The sequence below is a fragment of the Pseudochaenichthys georgianus genome, chromosome 10 (genome assembly GCF_902827115.2).
Source record: "Pseudochaenichthys georgianus chromosome 10, fPseGeo1.2, whole genome shotgun sequence".
Classification (NCBI taxonomy): domain Eukaryota; kingdom Metazoa; phylum Chordata; class Actinopteri; order Perciformes; family Channichthyidae; genus Pseudochaenichthys; species Pseudochaenichthys georgianus.
Genome location: NC_047512.1, coordinates 41,725,408 through 41,750,082, shown reverse-complemented (window position 1 = coordinate 41,750,082; position 24,675 = coordinate 41,725,408). Strand labels below are relative to the sequence as shown.

The window sequence follows — 24,675 nt, the reverse complement described above, 5'->3', positions numbered from 1 at the left end:
AAGTCACAGTGCGGTAGCATATTGACAGAGGAAGTAACGGACACTATGCAGCCTCCACCCAGGAAGGTAAGGCACTGCAGTCTGATATAGAGTTCATATTAATGTACTGTATGGTTGGTTTCAACACTTTGTGTCTTACTGCTTTCATCTTACACACTTGTCTTTGAAAGTCAATACTTCTCCAATAACAGTTTGAAGAGCATATGTGTAGCAACATCTCAGCTTTGAGACACATGTTCATGTTGTATACAGTATATACTTATACTTATGGTATGTTAAATATTGAGTTTTGGATAGTAGATAATGTTCTCCTCCCTGCCAGTATTAACATGTATTGTGTCCCATTGTGTGAATGCGTATTAGAGGACACGAAGCCACTCTGCAAGGCTTTTGTGAAGGTGTTTAATGAATGCACTGTAAAAGCTCATTTCATATTGTAAGGTATTTGTAAGGTATTTCAGACCTTACAGGAGTTACACTTAATAATATTCAACCTGACTCAAACTTATTGCCAACTGTGTTGCATGTACAGGAAATATAGAGCACACAATTTGTGTTCTCAGACTACAGGCTGTACACACTGTGTTCTTTCCATATATGGATCAAATGAAAGCCTTTACTTTCCTTACTTCAGAACACTGAGTCAACAGTCTCATTGTAAGGGTGTGTGTGTGTGTGTGTGTGTGTGTGTGTGTGTGTGTGTGTGTGTGTGTGTGTGTGTGTGTGTGTGTGTGGGTGTGTGTGCGTGTGTGCGTGTGTGCGTGCGCGCGTGTGCGCGTGCGTGTGCGCGTGTGTGTGCGTGTGCGTGTGTGCGTGCGTGTGCAGGTTAAGGAGAGCCAGCAGGTGAAGTTGGTGTTCTCAGAACAGCTGGGCAAGCTGCAGGGGAAACAGCATCAGGACTCTGAGCTCCTGGAGGAAATCAGGTACACTTGGTGTGACCATTTGAAATCCCTCCATTGATCCTCTGAGAAATGACGTGTCCCCCGTGTCTACCCCCCCCCCCCCCCCCAAGGACCTTCAGTAAGCAGCGAGCAGCCATCGAGAAAGAGTACGGTCAGGTGAGTACAGAGGGCTATTCTAGTCCACGATAAGTCCTGTTCCTGGAACCATCTTTCTGTTACTGGAAATGCTCATGATCTATTGATTTCAGTTCCAATATCAGTACCTGAGTGGTGTGTGTGTGTGTGTGTGTGTGTGTGTGTGTGTGTGTGTGTGTGTGTGTGTGTGTGTGTGTGTGTGTGTGTGTGTGTGTGTGTGTGTGTGTGTGTGTGTGTGTGTGTGTGTGTGTGTGTGTGTGTGTGTGTGTGTGTGTGTGTGTGTGTGTGTGTGGTGTGTGTGTGTGTGTGTGTGTGTGTGCGTGCGTGCGTGCGTGCGTGCGTGCGTGCGTGCGTGCGTGCGTGCGTGCGTGCGTGCGTGCGTGCGTGCGTGCGTGCGTGCGTGCGTGCGTGCGTGCGTGCGTGCGTGCGTGCGTGTTGGTATATTACAACACCAGGGTTAGGCCTTCACGACTAGACACTCGCAACAGTCAACACTTTGAGTGTTGAGCCTCGGACTTTTCTCACACTCAAAGGTCGCCATATTGGCTATCTGAGAGGCGGGAACATCAGTGATTGCCGGTGCTGTAAATAAAAGTGAATACTGTTGGGTATTCTCCACTATTTATATAAGTAGGACCTTACTGTTAGAAGTCATCCTCAGTGTGTGGTTGATGAGGAAGTCTGCAGGCTTCATGCACCTTGATGGTTCCCAGCTACCTAACAGGGACCACGTCCTGTCTGGTAAATGCTCCGTGTTGGGTTTCAGCAGAGCGACCGGTCAGCATCCAGACACTGCTCCATTGTGTTCACAACATGGAGGTGTACAAAGGAGGTGAGAGGCCGCCTCAGATGGGCCAGGTCTCACTAAGGAGGTGAGAGGCCGCCTCAGATGGGCCAGGTCTCACAAAGGAGGTGAGAGGCCGCCTCAGATGGCCAGGTCTCACAAAGGAGGTGAGAGGCCGCCTCAGATGGCCAAGTCTCACAAAGGAGGTGAGAGGCCGCCTCAGATGGCCAGGTCTCACAAAGGAGGTGAGAGGCTGCCTCAGATGGCCAGGTCTCACTAAGGAGGTGAGAGGCCGCCTCAGATGGGCCAGGTCTCACTAAGGAGGTGAGAGGCCGCCTCAGATGGCCAAGTCTCACAAAGGAGGTGAGAGGCCGCCTCAGATGGCCAGGTCTCACTAAGGAGGTGAGAGGCCGCCTCAGATGGCCAGGTCTCACTAAGGAGGTGAGAGGCCGCCTCAGATGGCCAGGTCTCACTAAGGAGGTGAGAGGCCGCCTCAGATGGGCCAGGTCTCACTCCCTGGAGAGCTGCAGTGTTGTTTGCATCGTGGTGGAGAATGTGACACATACTGCACATCATGTGGAACTTAAGGTGGTGTGGCTACAAAGACATGTTAGATCACACTAAGTCACTAGGTAGTATTCTAAAATACCATGATAGAGTTTAGTGAAGGAACGTTCAGAATGAGAGCATTGTGGGTACGTCACTGCACCGAGTCATGAACAAGCCAATGCGTGTGTTGTTTGAGGCACTAAAGAGTTCCTTCCTTTGCAGGCTCTTCAGAGGTTAGCTGTCCAGCACCAGAGAAGAGACTGGCAACGAGGACACACAGAGGCCACCGCCTCGGGGTACCACCCACACACACACACACACACACACACACACACACACACACACACACACACACACACACACACACACACACACACACACACACACACACACACACACACACACACACACACACACACACACACACACACACACACACACAACACACACAACACACACACACACACTCTCTCACTCACACAACACACACACACACACACGCGCGCACACACACGCACACACACACACACACACTCTCTCACTCACACACACACACACACACACACACACACACACACACACACACACACACACACACACACACACACACACACACACACACACACACACACACACACACACACACACACAACGTAGCCTTCTCGTCAGCAGACATGTGTTTAAAAGCTGCATAAACTACTAGAAGCATACTATAATTGAGTGTGGTGTTGGTTTATGTTCCCATTAGTTCTTGGAAGATCGCAATGAGTTTCATTCATCCACTGAAAGGAGATCACTGAGAAGTGCTGAGTGCACTTACAATGGTGATTGCCAGTTCATTGGTGTTGGTGTGTGTGCTTTCAGGAGTGTGTTCGGTGTGTGGCGGTCAGTGGTAGATGCTACAGCTCAGTCTGCCGCATCGCGCCTAGCTGCTGCAGAGGAGTACCGCCGCCTGATTGGACAGGTCTCCAGAAGTCTTCGCAATGCAAAGGACATCCGGGCTAAGAGAGTGAGAGACCGGCACAGATTACACACAGTGCTCAAACATATTAAAGCTCTTAGGATCTGTTTAGTTGCTTTTCATGTTACAACATACTGAAATGACTGTTTCTGTTTAACTGTCAAGAACATTTTAACCAAACCTTTGACGTGTATGCACATTGAGTGCGTTTACACCAATTGGTTTTGAGAACACACACGTAGCCACACCGTAATTCCCTCAGAAGTTGGCTCTAGGCTTTAATGGCTGAAATTCAAACGTTAAAGGAGAAAAGGAAGTTGAGAGAACCACAAACAAGCTTTGCTAATTACCAGAGAAAAAGTCTTTTGGAATGGATTTACATTTGGGAAGTTCGAATTGTTTTCATGTGAGTATTAAACGTATTTCATGCTGTCTAGAGAAGAAGACAAATATTCGCACTTCAAAATATTCGTGAGGCTGGCAATTAAATGTTCTCCACGTCAGAATGATGCAAAACTGTTTTTGCAATTTAGAGTACGAAGAATTCATCAAAATGTTCCTTTAAATTTTTTTTTATTACTAATATGTGAATGCGAAAACTGTTGCTGTGTGTGTGTGTGTGTGTGTGTGTGTGTGTGTGTGTGTGTGTGGTGTGTGTGTGTGTGTGTGTGTGTGTGTGCGCGCGTGTGTGCGTGCGACGTGCGTGCGTGTGTGTGCAGGGTCTGGAGGGGCTGCAGAGGGTCCAGGGGGAGCTGGTGGATGCTCTGAGGGAGCTGCAGCGCTTCAAGAAGAGCTACCACCAGCTGAGTCACATCACCACTGTCGCCAGAGAGAAGTCCGCTGATGCACAAACCAGGTCACACGGCATCCGTGAAGCAGTATAAACAAACATGACTTCATGTTAATCCATTAGAAGATAAGTAGCTTCATTTCAGTGTAAATATGTTGTATTTGAATATGTCTGTCAGGGCCAGAAAGAGTGAACATGGGATCTTCCACTTTAAGACAGGACTACAAAAGATGACTGCTAAGGTATGAGTGTTATCACATTTTGTATACAGAAATTAGCTACTAACACAGACCAAATCACCATGTTGTCCTGTTTGTACCCCTGATCTGATGTTTGAATATTTCCATATATAAACTGTATATGATATTCCATATAAATGTGACATAGCGGGTGCTATGCTGCAGGGGCGGTTCTAGGGGGGGGGGGGGCACTTTGGAATGCAAATCCTGTTGTGTCAATGACTTTGGAAGAGAACAACACCTAAAATGTGACAACATTTGCACTTACCCTGATTACAAATGTTATCAAAGTCCAAAATGTAATAACTTGACCAACAATCAAAGAACATGCCCTGGCTGTTGGATTTGAAATGAAAAGAATGACTAGAAGGTTAACGTGCATATACTTTGAGCAGCATACATCAAAGGCACTTGAATAGAATCTCCTTTGGTCAATTATGTGAAGCTAAACAACTCTTATCTGATTATACATCCATGTGCTAAATACATGAAAAAACTCAACACTAGCTCAACACTGCATTTAAGTTTTCAGTCCCCCAGGTAGAGCGCAGGGATTTGTAGTCTATCTTGTAACAATGTTGTCGTCAATCCTGGAATAATGACGGCTGGGTCTGTAATGTGATGCCACTGCATGGGTTAGAAAAAGATCTCCCATAGATCTACAATGTCTGTTCCTGTCTTTACCACATACAACAATTTCATAAAAAGTTCATTTAAATGTAATTATATCTTTATATGAGAAAATTATTTCATCATCAGCTTTAAAAAAGGAAATTACCCATTCAAAATCTATTTAATTATCAGAAAATAGTTCATGATATTTATTTTAATAATTCATGGTATTTATTCTAGCGCTTTTCCAAGTGCTAAAAGCACTTTACATTACATATTACATACTGTATATTACACATGTAATACATTGAGTGGACAAACCCCACAGGAGCAATTTAAAGATAGTTATATGTTGGTCCCTTTTGCATTAATGATGGGTAATATTTGTTACATGTTTCACTTTAACAAAAAAATACAATCAATACGCGCGTTCACACCGCAGTACTTTTCCCACTTTAGTTCCGATATAGTTCCGAAATATTGCGTTCACATAAAAAAAATCCGGAACAAAAATTAGTTCATGAGGACTTTTTGACCCCCTTTTTGACCCCCTCTGCTAGAGAGCAGACGTTCGTGGGAGAAAAAGGTTCCTATTTCTGATTGGCTGGGCGGATTGCAAACCACGGCCCGTAAAACTCCCAAAACGTTTCGTGAAGCCGCCATTTTATTATCCTCGCATTAGCATTATTAGCATTATTAGCATTAGCATTATTAGCATTTGTTAGGGAAATAATTGTCCTAGACTCCTAGATATGACGTGCATGACCAACCCTGACGTCTGTTATCTCCTTTAAGGAGATCGGCTGCTTCAGCCATAATGTTGTTGTTCCCATTCTATGACCGGGCAACCCTAGGCCACAGATGGTTTATTGTTGTGGATACACTGGGACACTTCCTTCTCGGTGTTTGTGGACTCCAAGGTGTGAAATCTTCGAGGCCATAAGTGTCAGACGCAAGTAACTCAGTGTTCCCAACTGTTTAGGCTATCTTCTCAAATATGTTGATTACTCTCTGTGAAGCCAGTTAAATGGGCTGACGAGAGAGAGGCGCTCCAGATTTTAACGTGGCAACTCTCCGGTGAATTCAGAACCTCTGGCTCTTGGACTTGTGATGTGAATTCTCCGGCCGAAGCTCCAAATACACCATCAGTGTTTGACATCAAAGCTCCTGCACTTCCCGTGTCTCCTTCCTGAGTCGGTGACTCCCACTGCATTGCTACAACAGAAGTTTCCCTTACAGCCTTAGCATTAGCCCAGCGCACAAACGCAGAGAGACTGACTAATGGCAAAAGAAAACATGGGAGCGGTGGAGATGAGGAGGTGTCGGCGTTCTGGCGATTTACTCGGAAGGCTTCAGTAGAAGCTGCTGGGACTCCCAGCATGTAAGCATGTAAAGGAAAGCGCTTTTAGCACTTGGAAAAGCGCTAAAATAAATATACCATGAATTATTAAAATAAATATCATGAACTATTTTCTGATAATTAAATAGATTTTGAATGGGTAATTTTCTCATTTAAAGATATAATTACATTTAAATGAACTTTTTATGAAATTGTTGTATGTGGTAAAGACAGGAACAGACATTGTAGATCTATGGGAAGATCTTTTTCTAACCCATGCAGTGGCATCACATTACAGACCCAGCCGTCATTATTCCAGGATTGACTACAACATTGTGACAAGATAGACTACAAATCCCTGCGCTCTACCTGGGGGACTGAAAACTTAAATGCAGTGTTGAGCTAGTGTTGAGTTTTTTCATGTATTAGCACATGGATGTATAATCAGATAAGAGTTGTTTAGCTTCACATAATTGACCAAAGGAGATTATATTCAAGTGCCTTTTAATGTATGCTGCTCAAAGTATATGCACGTGAAGTTGTTTGCGGCCCTGCCAGTAAACCCAAAGCAGAAGAAGAAGAAGTGACGTCAGCGGCTTCATTTGCCTAATCCTCCCCCAGGAACTTATTCCGGTGTGAACGCGATCTGTACTTAGTTCATGAGAACTAAAGAGTTCTGATGAACTAAAGTGGGAAAAGTACTGCGGTGTGAAAGCGCCTCTTGTGTGTGTGTGTGTGTGTGTGTGGTGTGTGTGGTGTGTGTGTGTGTGTGTGTGTGTGTGTGTGTGTGTGTGTGTGTGTAGACTAGCATTACTATCCTTGTGGGGACATCTGTTTACACAGTCAAATGTGGGGACTCGCCTCCCTTATGGGGACATGGAGGTCCCGATGAGGGGAATCATTAATTTTAGGGTGAAGACTTGGTTAGGGTTAGGCATGTGTTGGTTATGGATAAGGTTAGGATAAGTCTCCAGGATATGCATGTAAGTCAACGTAATGTCCCCTGAAGTGATGTATACCTGGTGTGTGTGTGTGTGTGTGTGTGTGTGTGTGTGTGTGTGTGTGTGTGTGTGTGTGTGTGTGTGTGTGTGTGCAGCTCAGAGGCCAGGTTGAGGGAGTGTGACGATCGTCTGACTGAAGCTCGTAACGAGTATCTGCTGGCTTTATCAGCAGTCAACGGCCATCACCAACACTACTATACCAACGACTTACCACACATTATGGAGGTAAAACAAAACATATCACACTCTTATTCTTATAATTGTCTTTCATAAATTACACTGGTAAAAAGGTCCACAGCTGATTCGCTGAAACAATGTGAAAAGTGTGTGTGCAGTACATTTGTAAACCTATTAACAAGTTAATCTTAAATGTACACAAAATAGCCAAGAGGCCCTTTAAAGATGTATGGGTATTTGATGAATTATCAATTTGTTCTTAGCTCCACTAAGCTAGACTACAACTGCATTCATTCAGCAAACCTGTGTGTACAGTGACAATAAATGAACCTTGATAATATGTTAAAGCATTGTTAGGTGAATATGTTGTGAAAACGTTATTTGAAATATAAAAAAATGACTCTATTTCCCCCCTTAGCAAATGGACGGTGATGTTTATGATGACTTGAGAGGCCACTTCACCCTGCTGTGTGGGACAGAGATGGACACTTGTCTCAGAACACACAAACAGTTCAGCACCATATGGGACAGTGTTGCTAAGGTAGAAGTCCATGGAGTGTTACATTGAAGTTATCATAACTCTCAGGTTTAAATAACCAAATCGTTGACAGACGTATTGTAGATTCTCAAATCAAAGAATTCTACATGCCAAGTATCCCACGGTGCCCTCTGAAAAGCCAGACATAAGACATGTCTCACTTTGCTCTGAAAAGACGGGGGTGGGGGCAGAGGGGTCACGGGGAGGTGGGGAGACGGGAAGCAGGAATGTGGAAACTTGGAAATGAAGATAAATTAAACATGCAAGAAAACGTTTTTTATTTTTAGAACATGTTTGATAATAAGGAGAACAATTTGAAGATATATTTTTTGAATCTTGAGGGAAAAGAGCGGAGCAATAGCTTAACAAGTTTATTCAAGTATTAAAAGGAACAGAAGTTTACAGATTGAAATGTAACACATACTTAAAATGTCTGCACTAATGTAGCAGCTGAGTGAAATCTGAGGTTGAAGATGCGAGGGGGAAGAACATATTTTACACCTTGGTTTTCAATTTCGTAATGTTACAAAATAATGTTGAGTGAAATATTGAGATTTTGTCCACCCATCTATAAATATTTTTAGAACAGTAGGAGGTATTGGTTTGATTGTAACATCCATTGGTTGCTGTGTTTTCAGGTGACCAGAGAGAGAAATGTGCTGCAGTTTCTCCAAGAGTCTGTCTCCTTCAGCAAAACACCTGAATTCACCTTCCAGCCCGCTCCAGGTGACAAGGTGTGTGTGTTGGTCTGTGTGTATGAAGTCTCATCTTTAGCATTTACTTGTACCTGCCTTTTTAGTGATAAAACACATTTTAAATCTGCTCTTTTATGCTTTTTATGGGTTTTCCTCTCCTGTTGTGTGTTAAAGGTTTTTGTTTATGTAAATGGTCTGCAAAGGCTAAAATCCCCGTGTTCCCTCCAGAAGGAGTTTCTCTCCACTTCTGTGACATCGCTTTATAACACTTGAGCTTCTATTGGCTAGCGCTCCAACACATTTTAGGCTAAGGGGCGGGACATCTCTAAGCGGTTGACCAATCACAACAGAGCCGGCCAGCTAACCAATCAGAGCAGACTGGGCTCTGGTTTCAGACAGAGGGTGAAAAGAGGTGCTGCAGCACAGGCAGTATGAGAAAAATAAAGAGCTTTTTGAACATTAAAGCATGGAGACATGTAGAGACACTACATACTGATATACACCTGAACATCAGCAGGAGAGGACTCTTTAAAGTAGAGACACTACATACTGATATACACCTGCACATCAGCAGGAGAGGACTCTTTAAAGTAGAGACACTACATACTGATATACACCTGAACATCATCAGGAGAGGACTCTTTAAAGTAGAGACACTACATACTGATATACACCTGAACATCAGCAGGAGAGGACTCTTTAAAGTAGAGACACTACATACTGATATACACCTGAACATCAACAGTAGAGGACTCTTTAAAGTAGAGACACTACAAACTGATATACACCTGAACATCATCAGGAGAGGACTCTTTAAAGTAGAGACACTACATACTGATATACACCTGAACATCAGCAGGAGAGGACTCTTTAAAGTAGAGACACTACATACTGATATACACCTGAACATCAACAGTAGAGGACTCTTTAAAGTAGAGACACTACATACTGATATACACCTGAACATCAACAGTAGAGGACTCTTTAAAGTAGAGACACTACAAACTGATATACACCTGAACATCAGCAGGAGAGGACTCTTTAAAGTAGAGACACTACATACTGATATACACCTGAACATCAGCAGGAGAGGACTCTTTAAAGTAGAGACACTACATACTGATATACACCTGAACATCAGCAGGAGAGGACTCTTTAAAGTAGAGACACTACACACTGATATACACCTGAACATCAGCAGGAGAGGACTCTTTAAAGTAGAGACACTACACACTGATATACACCTGAACATCAGCAGAAGAGGACTCTTTAAAGTAGAGACACTACACACTGATATACACCTGAACATCAGCAGGAGAGGACTCTTTAAAGTAGAGGCACTACATACTGATATACACCTGAACATCAGCAGGAGAGGACTCTTTAAAGTAGAGACACTACATACTGATATACACCTGGACATCAGCAGGAGAGGACTCTTTAAAGTAGAGACACTACATACTGATATACACCTGAACATCAGCAGGAGAGGACTCTTTAAAGTAGAGACACTACATACTGATATACACCTGAAACATCAGCAGGAGAGGACTCTTTAAAGTAGAGACACTACATACTGATATACACTTGAGCATCAGCAGGAGAGGACTCTTTAAAGTAGAGACACTACATACTGATATACACCTGAACATCAGCAGGAGAGGACTCTTTAAAGTAGAGACACTACATACTGATATACACCTGAACATCAGCAGGAGAGGACTCTTTAAAGTAGAAACACTACATACTGATATACACCTGAACATCAGCAGGAGAGGACTCTTTAAAGTAGAGACACTACATACTGATATACACCTGAACATCAGTAGGAGAGGACTCTTTAAAGTAGAGACCCTACACACTGATATACACCTGAACATCAGCAGGAGAGGACTCTTTAAAGTAGAGACACTACATACTGATATACACCTGAACATCAGTAGGAGAGGACTCTTTAAAGTAGAGACACTACATACTGATATACACCTGAACATCAGCAGGAGAGGACTCTTTTAAGTCAAAGATGTATTTTCATAAAATATCATCATTTAGTTGCATTGCACGGGTCCATGTGTGTGCATGGAGGGGTGGACCTAATCACGTTGACCGTATAAACTATAATATATTGCAGCCCAGTGCAACATCATCTGTGATATAAAATACATACACATATTCACATAGGCTGTTGTATTGACACTAAGCTGATGTATACTGGAACACAGAATAGAGGGATGTGTGACTGTGGTGTGTTCAGGTGTCCACTCTACAGGAGCTCAGCGCTTCAGAAGCAGACGTCTGCCTGGTGAGGGAGGCTAAGAAGTGGGCTACAAAAGCTGCCAAAGACTACAAGATCATCACACACGGAGAGAGAGTGAGTCTTTGTTCAATTATGATTATTATTTCCTGATTCACGTGCTTTGGGCAGGCCATACAAAATAAATGTATATTTACCTCTTTCTATGTTTCTCTGTCAGGCTCTGCAGACGTTAGAGAGTCGGTTAAAGCTCTTATCTGGGGACACGTGCCTCAGTGTAGAGCAGAAGATAGCAGATGTGCAGGACAGTGTGAGGAAAGCCAAGGTACTTGATTCACCCTAAACACCAGGCTATTTAAGATGACCTTTATTATCCCTGAGGGGGAATTCAGTTATTCAATCTGCTCAAAAAGCCCCCTCAAAATCTCATGCAAATTAGAGACTTTACCGTCAACCTTCTCTATACAGCGCTGTACAGGTCATATATAATTTAAGCTGACGTAATAGTAGGTAGAATGTGTGTGTGTGTGTGTGTGTGTGTGTGTGTGTGTGTGTGTGTGTGTGTGTGTGTGTGTGTGTGTGTGTGTGTGTGTGTGTGTGTGTGTGTGTGTGTGTGTGTGTGTGTGTGTGTGTGTGTGTGGTGTGTGTGTGTGTGTGTAGTTGTGTCTAACTGGCTGTCTTCCTCTCAGCTAAGTAGGCTGAAGGCAGAGGCTCGTCTGACTCTGCTGTCAGACTGCGTCACAGGAATCGAGCAGTGGCTTCACAACGCCATGACCCAGGCAGAGGAGGAGCTGGAGAGGGAGAGACGCCTCAGTGAACAGAGGAAGTCTACTGAGGACTTTTCAGTATGCAAACTCACACACACTAAATCAATTTAGTGCCCCATTAGTTATACAGCTTATACTACTATTCATCGGAGCACCAAGTGATTTATTAAATATTTTGTCATGTTCTTATTGTGGGTTTCGAAGGAGAGGGAATGATCGATAATGTCACCAATTTTAAGGATGGGTGTGAAAGCAGGAACAGTGGAGCCATCAATACAGAGGGAGACATTATGGCAGAATGTAATGAGTCATTTAGGTTCCAATTGTTCACTGTTGAGTTTGTGGAAGTTAGATTGTGTCCAGGTTTGTATAACTCTTAGTCAGTTTGTGAGGCCAGAGTGAGTGGCATCAGGGATAGATTTGGCGGAGCTGGGTGTCGTCGGCATAACAGTGGAAATAAAGGCCATGGTGGGGTATGATGGGACCAATGACTGGTTTGTAGAAAACAAAAAGGAGGGGACCAAGCACTGAACCTTGCGGAACACCTTGAGAGGCTGTAATATAGCGTTCCCTCCACAATACGAATATTCGCATCGCTCTAATCGCTCAAGTTTCACCACGGCTGTCAACTGTGTTTACTCGCGTCATTCAAACAAGACGCGCTGGTGAGGGGGCGGGCTTATCTCCATGTAGATACAAAATTATGCCAAACTAATAACATACTGATACCGGTTTGTAGAAACCATGAATTGAAGCTTTGACAAGTGTGCATACAAGACGGCAGGCGAAACACTTTTAAAATGCGTGAATGGAGATTGGATCGATCAGGCTAAGCTAAGGTTGTAGCTGCTCCGTCCACACTCACAACAACGTCATACAGACAGAAATAAAGCACCGACTTTTCTCCAGTTTCTGAACAGATATGAGGAGCTGTGAGCTCTAAGTGCTAACACCTAACGGCTAATATTTTGGTTTTCTGATTCCACGTCAGTGACGGCAGGCTGAGATCCTCACTACTGATTGGATTACGCGAGAACACGTCACGCAAATGTGACGCTCGAGTTGAAAAAACTAGAGCGTCTGATGGTTCGTTCACACCGACGAATTACGCGAATGACGTGACTGTCGCGCCAATCGCATAATTTGACAGTGTGAACGCACCATCAGAGTTAGATGGAGCTTTATGGCAAAAATATTTATATATATATATTTGCTGTTATATAAACTCAATACCTGTTGATAGAGACATTCAGTGTTGGATTTGTCTTTTTCGGGAATTTATTGATTAAAAGACAAATATATCTTTTTCAGACATTTCTTAAAAATAAGATCCTGTCTGAAAACATGAAAACCATGGAGAGTTGAAAACATTGTGGTTGTTATTTAAATGTAATTCTTAAATGTCCTCGGCGAGTGAGATGGGTTGTGGGTCTCTTATTTAAAAAGAAAGGGTGACAATCATATTGAGAAAAATATGTGAGATACCTTGCCCACTCTCACTGATGTGTTTAATGTGTGTTTTTTTAGGAGGATGAGTTTGAGCTGACTGACTTTGAGGACTATGATGATGAGAACGGAGACATCTTTGCAGACCCAGTGTCAGCCTCTGGAGTGTGTATCTACCCGGCAGCCTGCAGAGTTATCTACAACTACCAGGTAGAAATCAGACTATCAAACGGGCTTTATAAGTGCTTATCGTCAGACATTTAAAATGATAACTTGACTTTTCTATATTATCTGTCACGACAGTTTAGGGAAGTAAAGTGAGGTACCAGTCCAGAAAAGGTGGAGAACCCTAAGTTACATAATAATGAAATCAGTGGGGTGAAGGAGAAACAATTATAAATCAGCGTCTGCTGGCAGATTAAAAACCATTCTTCGTATTTTGATTTGTCTAAATAGAACATATCCAGCATGTTGTTAAACAAATGTAAAAGGACTAGTTTATCGTACACAGTGTTGATCTTATTTGAAATGAGTGGAACCTGTTGGTACATTCAGAGAAGATACAGGATGCTATATATTGATATTTTCTGAGATTATATAGATTATATTATATAGAGATATAGAGTTCATTTGGAGATTTATTTTTGCAAATGTAGTAAACCAAGGCCATAGACAGTTCTATATAATTCGTAGTACTGTAGGTGGATCATTTTAGAAAAATTGATAACGAAAAAAGCATGTTATTTCCTGTAGGCTAGCCAGCTAGATGAGCTGTCAATCATTGAAGGGGAGGAGCTTCAAGTGGTTGAGGATGGAGACATGGAGGACTGGCTGAAGGTAAAATCATGTTCTAACCTTAGTTCTCCGAGAGAATAAATGATCTGTTACGTATTCCATATGCCTCATGGAACTGGACAGAGCAGCCTGAAATCAGAGGCCTGTACGACGAAGCCGGTTTAACATAACCTGGATATGTTTGAGTTACCCGGTTTACCTAATCCAAAACAAACGCGCTCTCGCTAAGCGGTCCTACAACACTGGTTATCAACTCGTTAACTCAAGCCAGCTTTGCCCTATCTAGTTAGGTGCGCGTTAACATGAAAGGGGTGGTATTTGGAGCATTCGACCAATTTGATCACGCAGATCGCGTGGGGCCTCACCTCGCGGAGGGTGCTTCATTTTGCGGAGGGAGTCTCATCTGAAGCGCAAATGCGGCGCACCTACAGTGTACCGCTCCACTAGCACCCCCCCCCCCCCCCCCCCCCCCCCCCTCCCCCCGTCGAGGCTCGCGAAACAGATGGCCTCATCATATAACTTTGCGTGGGGCCACAAGTTGGCCTGGGGCGGCCCTGCAAACATGGACAAGCGCACTGACAGCGCAGCGCGTCATACTTCCTGATTGAAAAGTCAACTATAATATTAGACAAATATGAAGACGTTAAACTTTAAACATCCATGACTTAAACACTTTATCCAGGATAAAAGCCACATAGATGCACCTGCAAGGTGAATACAGCTGGTAAAAGAAAAAGTGTTTGAATGCGTACATTAACAGGTTTATGATATCACTGCCCGTCTAACACACGATCTGACTTTAATTACATTTGACTCGAGTGTTTCGTCAACTTATGTGTTGCTTAAAATAATACTTCTGCATACAGTATGTGACACTGAGTGTTGCACGGCCAGATACGGCTCAGCTGACTCAGATAAGGAAATATATGATACATTATGATGTGATATGAATGATAACGGGACACATCGATGTCTACTCACAGTGCCACGGACTGTACTGTACGTAATGTTACTTTGATCCGGTTACTTATGTTGTGGCAGATATTTAAATAAGCTTTCTTAACGCTAATGTTATAATAGTCAGATTGCTCTGAAGATGGAGGTGATATTCTATTCATGTTCACGTTCACACAGTCGGTGATTTTTGCCGGCCGTCTTTCCTGCGACGGCAGTTTTTCTGTATTTCCTTTCTCCTGTAATATGACTTGATCGCTTTAAACTCCGCACACTGAGCTCTGATTGGTCAGCAGGCGGTGCTTTCACTGACTTGATCTCTTATCCTGGAACCTATCCTGCTTCGGAGCAGACTAGGTTCCAGAATAAGTTACCGTGGAGATCTAGCCCGCTAAGAAGTGAACCAGCGTCCTAGGACCGGAAACCCAGAGTTTTCTCTGAAGTTAGCTCGCTATGCGAAAATCCGGCTTCGTCGTACAGGCCTCTGGAGACTCTCTTCTTTAAGGCAATTAAGGTTACAGTGTAATCTTTTCTCTATTGTATCTACACTTTGTTACATATTCCATTTAAAGACATCTCTGAAATCCTCTCCACACCTCATTGGGACAGCCCTTGATAAGGGCTTGCCCAAATGACTTGATTTGATACGGATAAAAAACAACACTATAGGCACCACAAACTGCCTTCATCATCATCATCACTATCCCCGCAGAGTAAGAGCAGACTTTCCTGTCTCTAGCTCGGTCGGCAAAAAAAGGGAGGATTTTCTAGGCTGTTAGCCCTGGAGGTGTGGGCAGAGAAGGTTAGGACAGCAGAGTGTATTTAGTCTTACAACAAAGCTTATGCCTTGTTGATGACTCAGTGTTGCAATGCAATGAAAGACAAGACTTTAGGACGTTACTGTTACAACCCAGACTAGCATATTACCTGGTGACCGCTATCGCTCCATTCAGGGTCTTACCACCTCAGGCATATAATTCTTCACATCAGAGATGCATGCGACCTGTAAATCCACTTGCCTCTCCCGCTGTTGACTCTCCTTGTCTCTGACCAGGACAGGCCTCAGCAGGCCAGTTAGCCCAGGAGGATTCCTCAGACATATGGAATATGTAACAGCTGCTTTGCTGTTTGTTGACATATCAGGACATTATCAGACATTTTTACACGGCTTAGTTGAATACTAGATTCTGATTGGTCAATTCAGAACACGTGACACATTGTTATACAGTAGTACAGACCGCTGTTAAGGACTATAATGACCGTTGCTAAGGAGGATCAAGGAAGAGAAAGTAAAAGAGGTTAAAAGGGGGAGTGCTGGACGTCAGATAAATCACCAGAAGAAGGCAGACAGGAAGTAAACACTAACAGGAAAACGGTATGTGCGGGAGGCTGTGGATCAGTGGATAGTGTGCTGGACTTTGTAAGGGGTAGCAAGTTCGAGTCCCACTGCAGTCAGCATGTCGTTGTGTCCCTGGGACACTTCACCCCAAATTGCTCCTGTGGGGGGTGTCCACAGCACTGAATGTATGTAAGTCGCTTTGGATAAAAGCGTCTATCAAATGTAATGTAATGTATGGGCTCCCAAGGACTTGTTAATGGATCAGAAACTGTGAACACAGTTGGACAGTGCTGCCGTAAAGTTATTGTTGTTGCAGTTCCAGCCGTTGGTGCACCGTGGAACGGAGATTTCTTTTCTTAGCGGAAGAAAAACAATCACTTTTAAGTCAATACAAACATTTCAATTAATATTGGGAGTTGAGTCGTTAGTTTCTTTGGTATCTGGCCGTGTAAAAAGTGGGATAATGTGCTGCGACTTGGTCATTATGGGGAAAAGAACACCCTTCAGGCTGATCAGGCAGCCCTCGCTGCACATTATCCCAGACTTATCAGCTTTCAAGAGCTTCTACTTTGAAGAGTGCATGTTTTCCAGTGTGTAATCTCATCTGTATCTCTGTAACACCTGTTCATGTGTCCAGGTGTGTAACTCGTGTGGTCAGGTGGGGTATGTTCCTGAGCGCTATGTGCAGTTCCTCTGTCTACCAGCAGAAGGCGCCTCTCATCTCGAGTGTTCTTTCAGCTCCACCTTATCCAGCGGGACCAAAGAGAGGGCAGGGAGCAGAGGTGTGACAACATTGATAACCCCACAACAAGTGACTTTTAAAATGTCATGTGCTTGTGTGTTTTTCATCCAGTTTGACTTGAATCCTTTGTTAGGTGTAGCCAGAGCTCTGTACTCCTACCAGGCCCAGAGTGCCGAGGAGCTGTCCTTCCAGGAGGGAGCGCTGATTCACCTGATCCGCTGTCGACACGCAGAGGTGAGCGCATTATGTACCAGCGAGGGGCCGAGGCCTCAGACGAAAGCAGTCCTCTTTTGCCTTCATTTAGACAAATAATCTTTGCAGACTTCAAAACCCCACAATCCATTGTGTTCAGAAAATGTCTTCACTTCTGGGCTCGTCCCTGTTCCACACCATTCTGTAACTCAACTGAATACACATCACGTATTTTTCACAAGATATATAGATACTTCAGACTGCAGGAGTTCCTAAGGTTATGTGGATGCTTGCGCTCGAGACAGCTGATGTTCTTTTAGGCACGCTGTATAACTGATCTTGTAAAAATGTGAAACGTTTATTTGAGCTTCCTCCCTACTTTAAAAAACATATTCGTACTTGAAATATGCAATGTGTGTGAGGAGTTTGTGATTGTTTGGCTTAAGATGTCTCTTTCTACCATTTATATAGCTTTGATCTCTCCCTCGTTGCAACCAATGCAACTACTTATCTTTATGCTAATGAATGTGCAATCACATCATATGCCAAAGATCGTGTCAGATCCTCTGGCAACATCAAGCAACTTTAATAGCAGCAAAGACTAGTTTTAGCTCTCAACAAGTTTTTAAAGTTTATCTTACCTTTTTTCACCTAGTTAACATTTTGTTTTCTTTATTCATGCATATTTGACTAATCACTCCCCCTTCAAATGGAAATATGGGTTTACATAAATGGTGACCGAACCGTTTGAGACCCACAGAGAACTTAGACTAAGTTAACTATCTAAACACTCAAGAGTCCTTTACCTCACCTGAGCTGTAGTTATCAGTCTCTCAGTCTGACCAAGCCCCCAGGAAGTGCGACGGACTCAGATGAAAATATTCGTGGTGGCCAAACGGTGGTACTACACTTCCGTTTGGTTGCCAGGCCCGGAAACAGTTTTTCCCATTGACTTACATGGGTAAAGAGTGGTCTGTAAATCGTTGGATACATTTTTTTAAACTAAATAAACTACCCAGTATGAACACTTGTATAGCCCTTATTAAAAACATTCGTGGTACTACTACTATGGTTTTACCTTTACCCATGGATGCACAATAAGAACGGACCATATCGCCTTACTGCCAGCTCACGGAGCTGTAATAATGGATATATTGCACATGTTTGCTGTAATTCATCATTTGTAAAATATTATACTACATGGGCTGTATGATGCAAATCTTGTATTAAATAAAGTAGGGCTGTCAGTCGATTAAAATAGTTAATCGCGATTAATCGCATGATTGTCCATAGTTAATCGTGATTAATCTTAAATTAATCGCACATTTTTTATCTGTTCTAAATGTACCTTAGAGGAATATTTTTCAAGTTTTTAATACTCTTAACAACATATGAGTGGACAAACATGCTTTATGCTAATGTGTATTATCATTTGAACAATGACAAATATTCTCATGAATATTAAACACAACAACCTGGAACCTCTCATACAATAATACAATACGAATGGTGTGTGTGTGTGTGTGTGTGTGTGTGTGTGTGTGTGTGTGTGTGTGTGTGTGTGTGTGTGTGTGTGTGTGTGTGTGTGTGTGTGTGTGTGTGTGTGTGTGTGTGTGTGTGTGTGTGTGTGTGTGTGTGTGTGTGTGTGTGTGATGGATCGTTGGAGCTATGTGCAACTCAAGGCATATGCTCGAACGGGAGCTGCCTGGACGCTGCAATCATGTTGCGCACTATCCGTGCTGAGTGTGCTGACTTTTCGTACAATGTCCCACTGTCTGGCTTCCTGCATAAAGTCAAGTGCTCGGCGCAGTTGTGTGGATAGAGCGCTCCTCTGTTTTCATTTAAACAGCTCCTTATATCCGTTAGCGCAGCTAGCTAGCACCAGATGCTAACAACAACAATGCACGTAAGGTCTCTCTCTCTCTCGCTCGGGCCACACATACACACACCCTCCCGGTCCTCCCGATGGCCAGTCGGTGCCTGCCGGTGAGTGTGGAAGTGTGGTCTGCCACAAGCGGGCGGCAGGAGCGGGGCTGTCAGCATCAGCTTGTCGATGGTATTTTAAACTCGATGCGCTCTGAAACTACGGGGCGGCCGAGGAAAAAAAATACACATGCGTTAATCGCGTTAAAATAATTAGTGCCGTTATTTATTTTTTGCGTTAGCGCGTTATTAACGCGTTAACTTGACAGCCCTAAAATAAAGTTAATATTACCGACGTAGATTAACGTCCCTGTAGCTTCTTATTGCACTTGCAATATACCATTAAAGGAGTTGAACGTTGCTGTTTGCTATTACTATAATACCACGCAGGGATAAGCCAGAGTTTACAACCTTTGCATGTGGGCACAACACGTTTTGACCCAGATGAATTAGCTATACCATATGATATCGCCCGAGGAAGTCTTCATACTTATACATATATAAATAAAGATATATGTGTCAAAGCTCTAATCAAATTAACAGTTGTATTAATTATACTTGTATATGTATATATATATGTAAATAGCCTGTGTTGTATATTTATACACACAAATGAACAACCTTGTGTGTCAAATAACAAGTTGTATTGTAGTGTTTATTTTAGTGTTGTTTTATGCGTAGCCTATCCACATTTTGATTTCAGAGCACAGGAGAATGCTGGGCACAACATAAAGCTCAACAGTGAAGCTGGCAATGCTGAACAAAACCATCACTAGATCGTGTTACATCAGCGTAATATAAAAGTACATAACGATTGATGTGTACGTACACATAATTACTAATGGCTCGGACGCTACACTGGCTAGCCGCTAGCTGCTAGCTGCTAACTGTCGCGGCCGCCTCGTTATTCGTTCATATCAAATCCATCATAACAATCCAGAACGTGCGGTGCTGTTATGTGTACGCAAATTGACGTGCTTGATGTGAAGATGTGGACGAGCCTTTTGGGGGGCGTGGTTAAAGTTGCGCATGCTCTATGAGAGCACATACGGGTACTTCTCAGGCATTCTGGGTAATCTGTGACGTTTCACTCTCTCAAAAGTAGGGCCATTTTGTCATCCATGCGCCAATTAGCAACTCTCATAGGAATGAATGAGGCCCCCGCCTTCCACGCCGTATCCAGTTCTTATTATACATCCATGAGTCTGACAGGAGAGGACTCTCCTCCACCTTGTTGACAGCTTATTATATCCGTTAGCGCAGCTAGCTAGCACCAGATGCTAACAACAACAATACATGTAACCGGTGCGCACGCGTTCTCTCTCGCTCGCTCGCGCCACACATACACACCCTCCCGAGTTTTAATGACACACAGAGACCAATCGAGGGCATTAGTGTATGATCTGTATGAAAGTGGCCATGTCTGCAGGCCACATCATACAGCCAGTCACCCTCTGTGAGGCAGAGTCAGACCCATATTTGTGCAGCGTTGCGTTCACAATACATACATACAAAAAAAAATTCCTCAGGTCAGCAGGCCACTTAACAGGCCAGGCCATCGGGAAACCTCCCGGTGAGTACCGGCCCAATTCAAGCACTGGTATGTATGTAAAAGGTGAATGCATGTGTGTAAGAGTGAAAATATATGTATGTAAAAGGTGAATGTATGTTCGTGAGAGGACCAGTATGAATTACGGCCTGTACGGCCCCTCATACCAGTGGGCGTGTCTGGCGCGCAACCCACAACCAATCACATTAATCTCCCGCCCCGGACACACAAGCACACGGTTCGATTGGCTAGCGCTTGTACTGGCATATGATTTGATTGGCTGGCGCTTCCGTCGACGCTTGAAAAGTTGAACTTTTTATTTCAAGAAGCATATGAAACAAACAATGGATGTCTTTTATGAACATTTATCCATGCTGGAAGTAGTGTCTAATATATGCATCCAATGAAGCACTGCATGAAGTCTGTTGATGATTAGAGGCTGTTGTTGGGACTGCAAACACTTTTTTTTATTTTTGTTTTGTAGGCAGACCCTGCAGGCCAGCCCAATGGTCACCAAGCCAAGGTTCATGTTTTAATAGTAATTTTACCAAAAAAAGCGCATGCGAGCCCAACGTGAAAAAAGGGCTTAGACAACTTCGGCCTGTGACCATAGTTTTACTGTATTTTATTTTGAAAATCCACAGCGGAGATTTGTGTCGTACTACATGCTGTGTATTTTGCATATCTCTCAGTAGCCAACGATCTGTGAGTCTGTCGGCTCGGACATAAACTCCGTAATAAATGTAGTCTACATTTCATAAGAGGTGTAAAACCTGTGAGCATTTCAAATCGCATTTGAACGAATTGCTTATCTGTAGTTGTATTTGTATTGTTGATTTAATGTGTGAACGAGGCGATACAGAGAAGGTTAAGCTGTCATTATTAGGCTGTAATTTGTTATCTACTGTTGGAGTGGTAAGCAGGCCTATTGTTTTGGGATATTTGTGGAGTTAGGTGGTCCGCGAGTATTTTTTTTATTGGTTAAGTGGTCCTCCTTGGTATGAAAAAGTTTGAGAAACACTGCTCTAACCATAACCCTGCTGTTTACGATATTAAAACAAAAAAATATTGTAAAGAAAATATGACTAATGTGGGGGAAACTTCTGAAGCAATTGGAAACAGGACTCAGAGAGGCACGAGGAGAGCTGGAGCTTTGATGGCAAACACTGACGGTTTATTTGGAGTTACTGCCGGAGAATTGACGAGACAGGTGGTGTGCCACGAGTTGACACAGCGGTTGCCAAACCAATTCTGAAGAACTCTTTCTGCAGCTCCAGGTTTTATCTAGTTCAGAGTGTAATAATCAACATTCTTCATCAGTGAGACGAAACAATGATGGACCCTGAATATAACTAGAGCTCTCGCCCATAGAAAAGAATGCGCGCCAGGGAGCCTTCGTCCCTGAACAGTAAACGACCTCATGGCGGCTTGTGCTCTGTCATAGACTGGCAACAACAATGCGCCCAAGCTGCTCCTCCTTCAGAGAGATAGCAGCAATACCCAAGGCCGTAGACATATGCCGTGGGGAAAGAGACAGTGAGAGGAGGAAATGATGAACTGTGTCGAAGGTTGAATACCTAGGCAAATTATTCCCTCACAATTAAGGCCGAAAGATGCGTTCCATGGTTGGTTGACTGAGATAATATTCCCTCAGAGTTTTCGTTGGCTTTTTCCCGAGCTTTCTCCACATTTCACTGTCCTCACTAGCAAATGGAGTTTGCTCTCCTCAAGTAAATGACATTGGTGATAAAGGCCATGATATGTGAGTTAAAGTATGGGCTGGTGAGTGGAACTTTAGATAAGTATTAGAACAGTATTTAAGACTTTTTTGTTGAAGCAACACATAGATGCATGAGGCAGTGCTGGACTTGCTCTTATTTCAAATGTGAATGTTCTATTTTACTGGTGGACGATGGCTTCTGGGAGGGAGAGCTGAACGGGCGGGTCGGGGTTTTCCCATCGTTGGTGGTAGAGCTGCTCCACGATGAAAGAGAGGAGGAGGATAAGGAGGAAGAGGTGAGACGACTGTGTTCTCTGTGGTCGCAGAGAATAGCTGAAACTCATCTGACAGTGTATATTTCCTTTCTGACTGTCTCCCTCTTTATTCTCCTCCAGTCTCTCCTCACCCCAACCATGCCTCCCTTCTCCCCCTCCAGCCCGAGCCCCACTAACCCTGGCTGTAGCTCAGCCCTTAGTGCGACCCCCCCTATCTGTGAGGAGGACACACAGCAGGTCTTTGCAGACAACACAGCAGGTGAGTCAAACATTGGAACAGCTAGAGAACAGTTGTGTGTTTCCTCAGCTTCAATTCTGATTTCAGCTTTCCCTAATGAATGGATGGTAATGGTTGTCAGTGTCTTTTATCCGGCAGAGCCTGAAGGCAGCAGCCACAGCTCTCCAGACTTCTCCGGCGGCCGGCTAAGACCAGTATGCACCTGTAAAAAAGAGTTCTCCATATTTGCTGATTGTAATTGTAGAAATGGTGATAATCAACTCTTCCTCTCTTCCCTATTTACTGTTCTAGTGTCGAGCGCCGCCTCCTCCTCCTCCTCCTCCTCCTCCAACACACAAGCGTTCTCCTCAGCTCTGAGACTGTGTTCACGGGAATACAGGACGTGTGAGGACCAGAAGAAATCTGTAGTTGTGACCTTAGTGTAGCATCTAACAAAAACTGGCATTTGTTTGTTTGTATTTGTGAGTATTTATCAGTGGTAAGGAACTTAAAGCGGGAAGACGTGTCACCTCAATGTGAGCAGCAACAATAAGCTGTTAGAAGTCTTGCTTTAAAAATGTAACTGAGTATTAACATCAAAGTATACATAATAATTGTATTTTGTATTAAATTAATTCATGCATTAATGTGTTCATTACTTTAATGTTACAGTCGGACAACAACATGTACTGCGTGTGAATTTTACCAAAGGATCTATAATGTTTATCTTTATCTATATGAACAATATTTATTATTATTTGATTATATCTTGTATATGATCATTTTGTAGATAATAATTTGATCATTTGAATTTACATTTTCATAGTCCCTTAAGTTGTCAGGTTAATGTATTGCATGTACAGTACTTGAGTAAATGTTACCACTGCAAATATGTTCCCCAACAACCAATCTGACAGTGATGTAACGTTTTCTTTTCAATTTAGTAGATGGGAAGCAAAATAAATGAATATTACATGAATGCACGTGCTAAAGCTCCAGGGGTCTGCAGCAAAGCCTTATGCAACCAGGTGAACAATTCCATTTCAAACTTTCAAAAATGATTCAACAATATTAGAAGTTGCTAATGTTTCTCAATGGTGCACTAATGATAGTATAGTTCTGAAAACATGTTGGGTACACATATTACAGCATAATACCTAATTTAATTTACAGAAAATGGCAGAATAATATGTTCCATTACATTCTGCAAGTAGTGATTTACAGAATAATCCAAAACACTGGGTAGTGTACAGTAGCATGAGAGTATATGTTATTATGTGACTGCAGGGGCATCCAAACCAACACGTTCTCACTCCCAACCCGTCACATATTGACGGACGGTCGGGGCCCCTCCCCGTCACTCTCTTACGGACAGGGTACCCCCTTGAGAGTCAGCTTTCAGGGCGTCCCATAGACCTTCATAGACCTCCCTGAACATTGGTAATAGAGGAGTTGGGTTCGTGGCGAAATGCTCTCCACAGATTCATTCTCACAGCGTTTATCAACCTTTTTCTTACTCAATATCAAGCCACACTTATTGTTTTTACTTCTTTATTTTAATTGAATAATGTAGGACTTTTGTTGCCATCAGTTATGGGGAGAGTAGGGGCTCAGAATACTGACATCTGTATTGTTTCATCTTTTTTTCCTTCTAATTTTGTATTATTTTCTAAACCACACACTGTTATTTACTCAACAATAACACATCATTATCCTTGTGTTTATTTATTTATTTGTTTGATTAATAAACACAAGTTGGAGTCCGTCAGGACCGAGGGTC

General features: G+C 43.1%; 1 protein-coding gene across 1 annotated transcript; it reads left to right on the top strand.

Annotated features, from left to right (window-relative positions):
* Window positions 1–23,542, top strand: LOC117454327 (F-BAR and double SH3 domains protein 1-like). The gene is given in 21 exon segments (XM_071204700.1): window positions 1–66; window positions 826–923; window positions 1,013–1,058; window positions 2,593–2,666; window positions 3,235–3,379; window positions 4,051–4,187; window positions 4,300–4,369; window positions 7,415–7,537; window positions 7,908–8,030; window positions 8,666–8,761; window positions 10,977–11,093; window positions 11,197–11,301; window positions 11,666–11,821; window positions 13,271–13,399; window positions 13,943–14,026; window positions 16,915–17,059; window positions 17,153–17,256; window positions 22,592–22,699; window positions 22,799–22,937; window positions 23,055–23,110; window positions 23,208–23,542. Coding segments are annotated over 21 exon segments (2,142 nt in total). The 5' UTR covers window positions 1–45; the 3' UTR covers window positions 23,274–23,542.
* The last annotated feature ends 1,133 nt before the right edge of the window (window positions 23,543–24,675 follow it).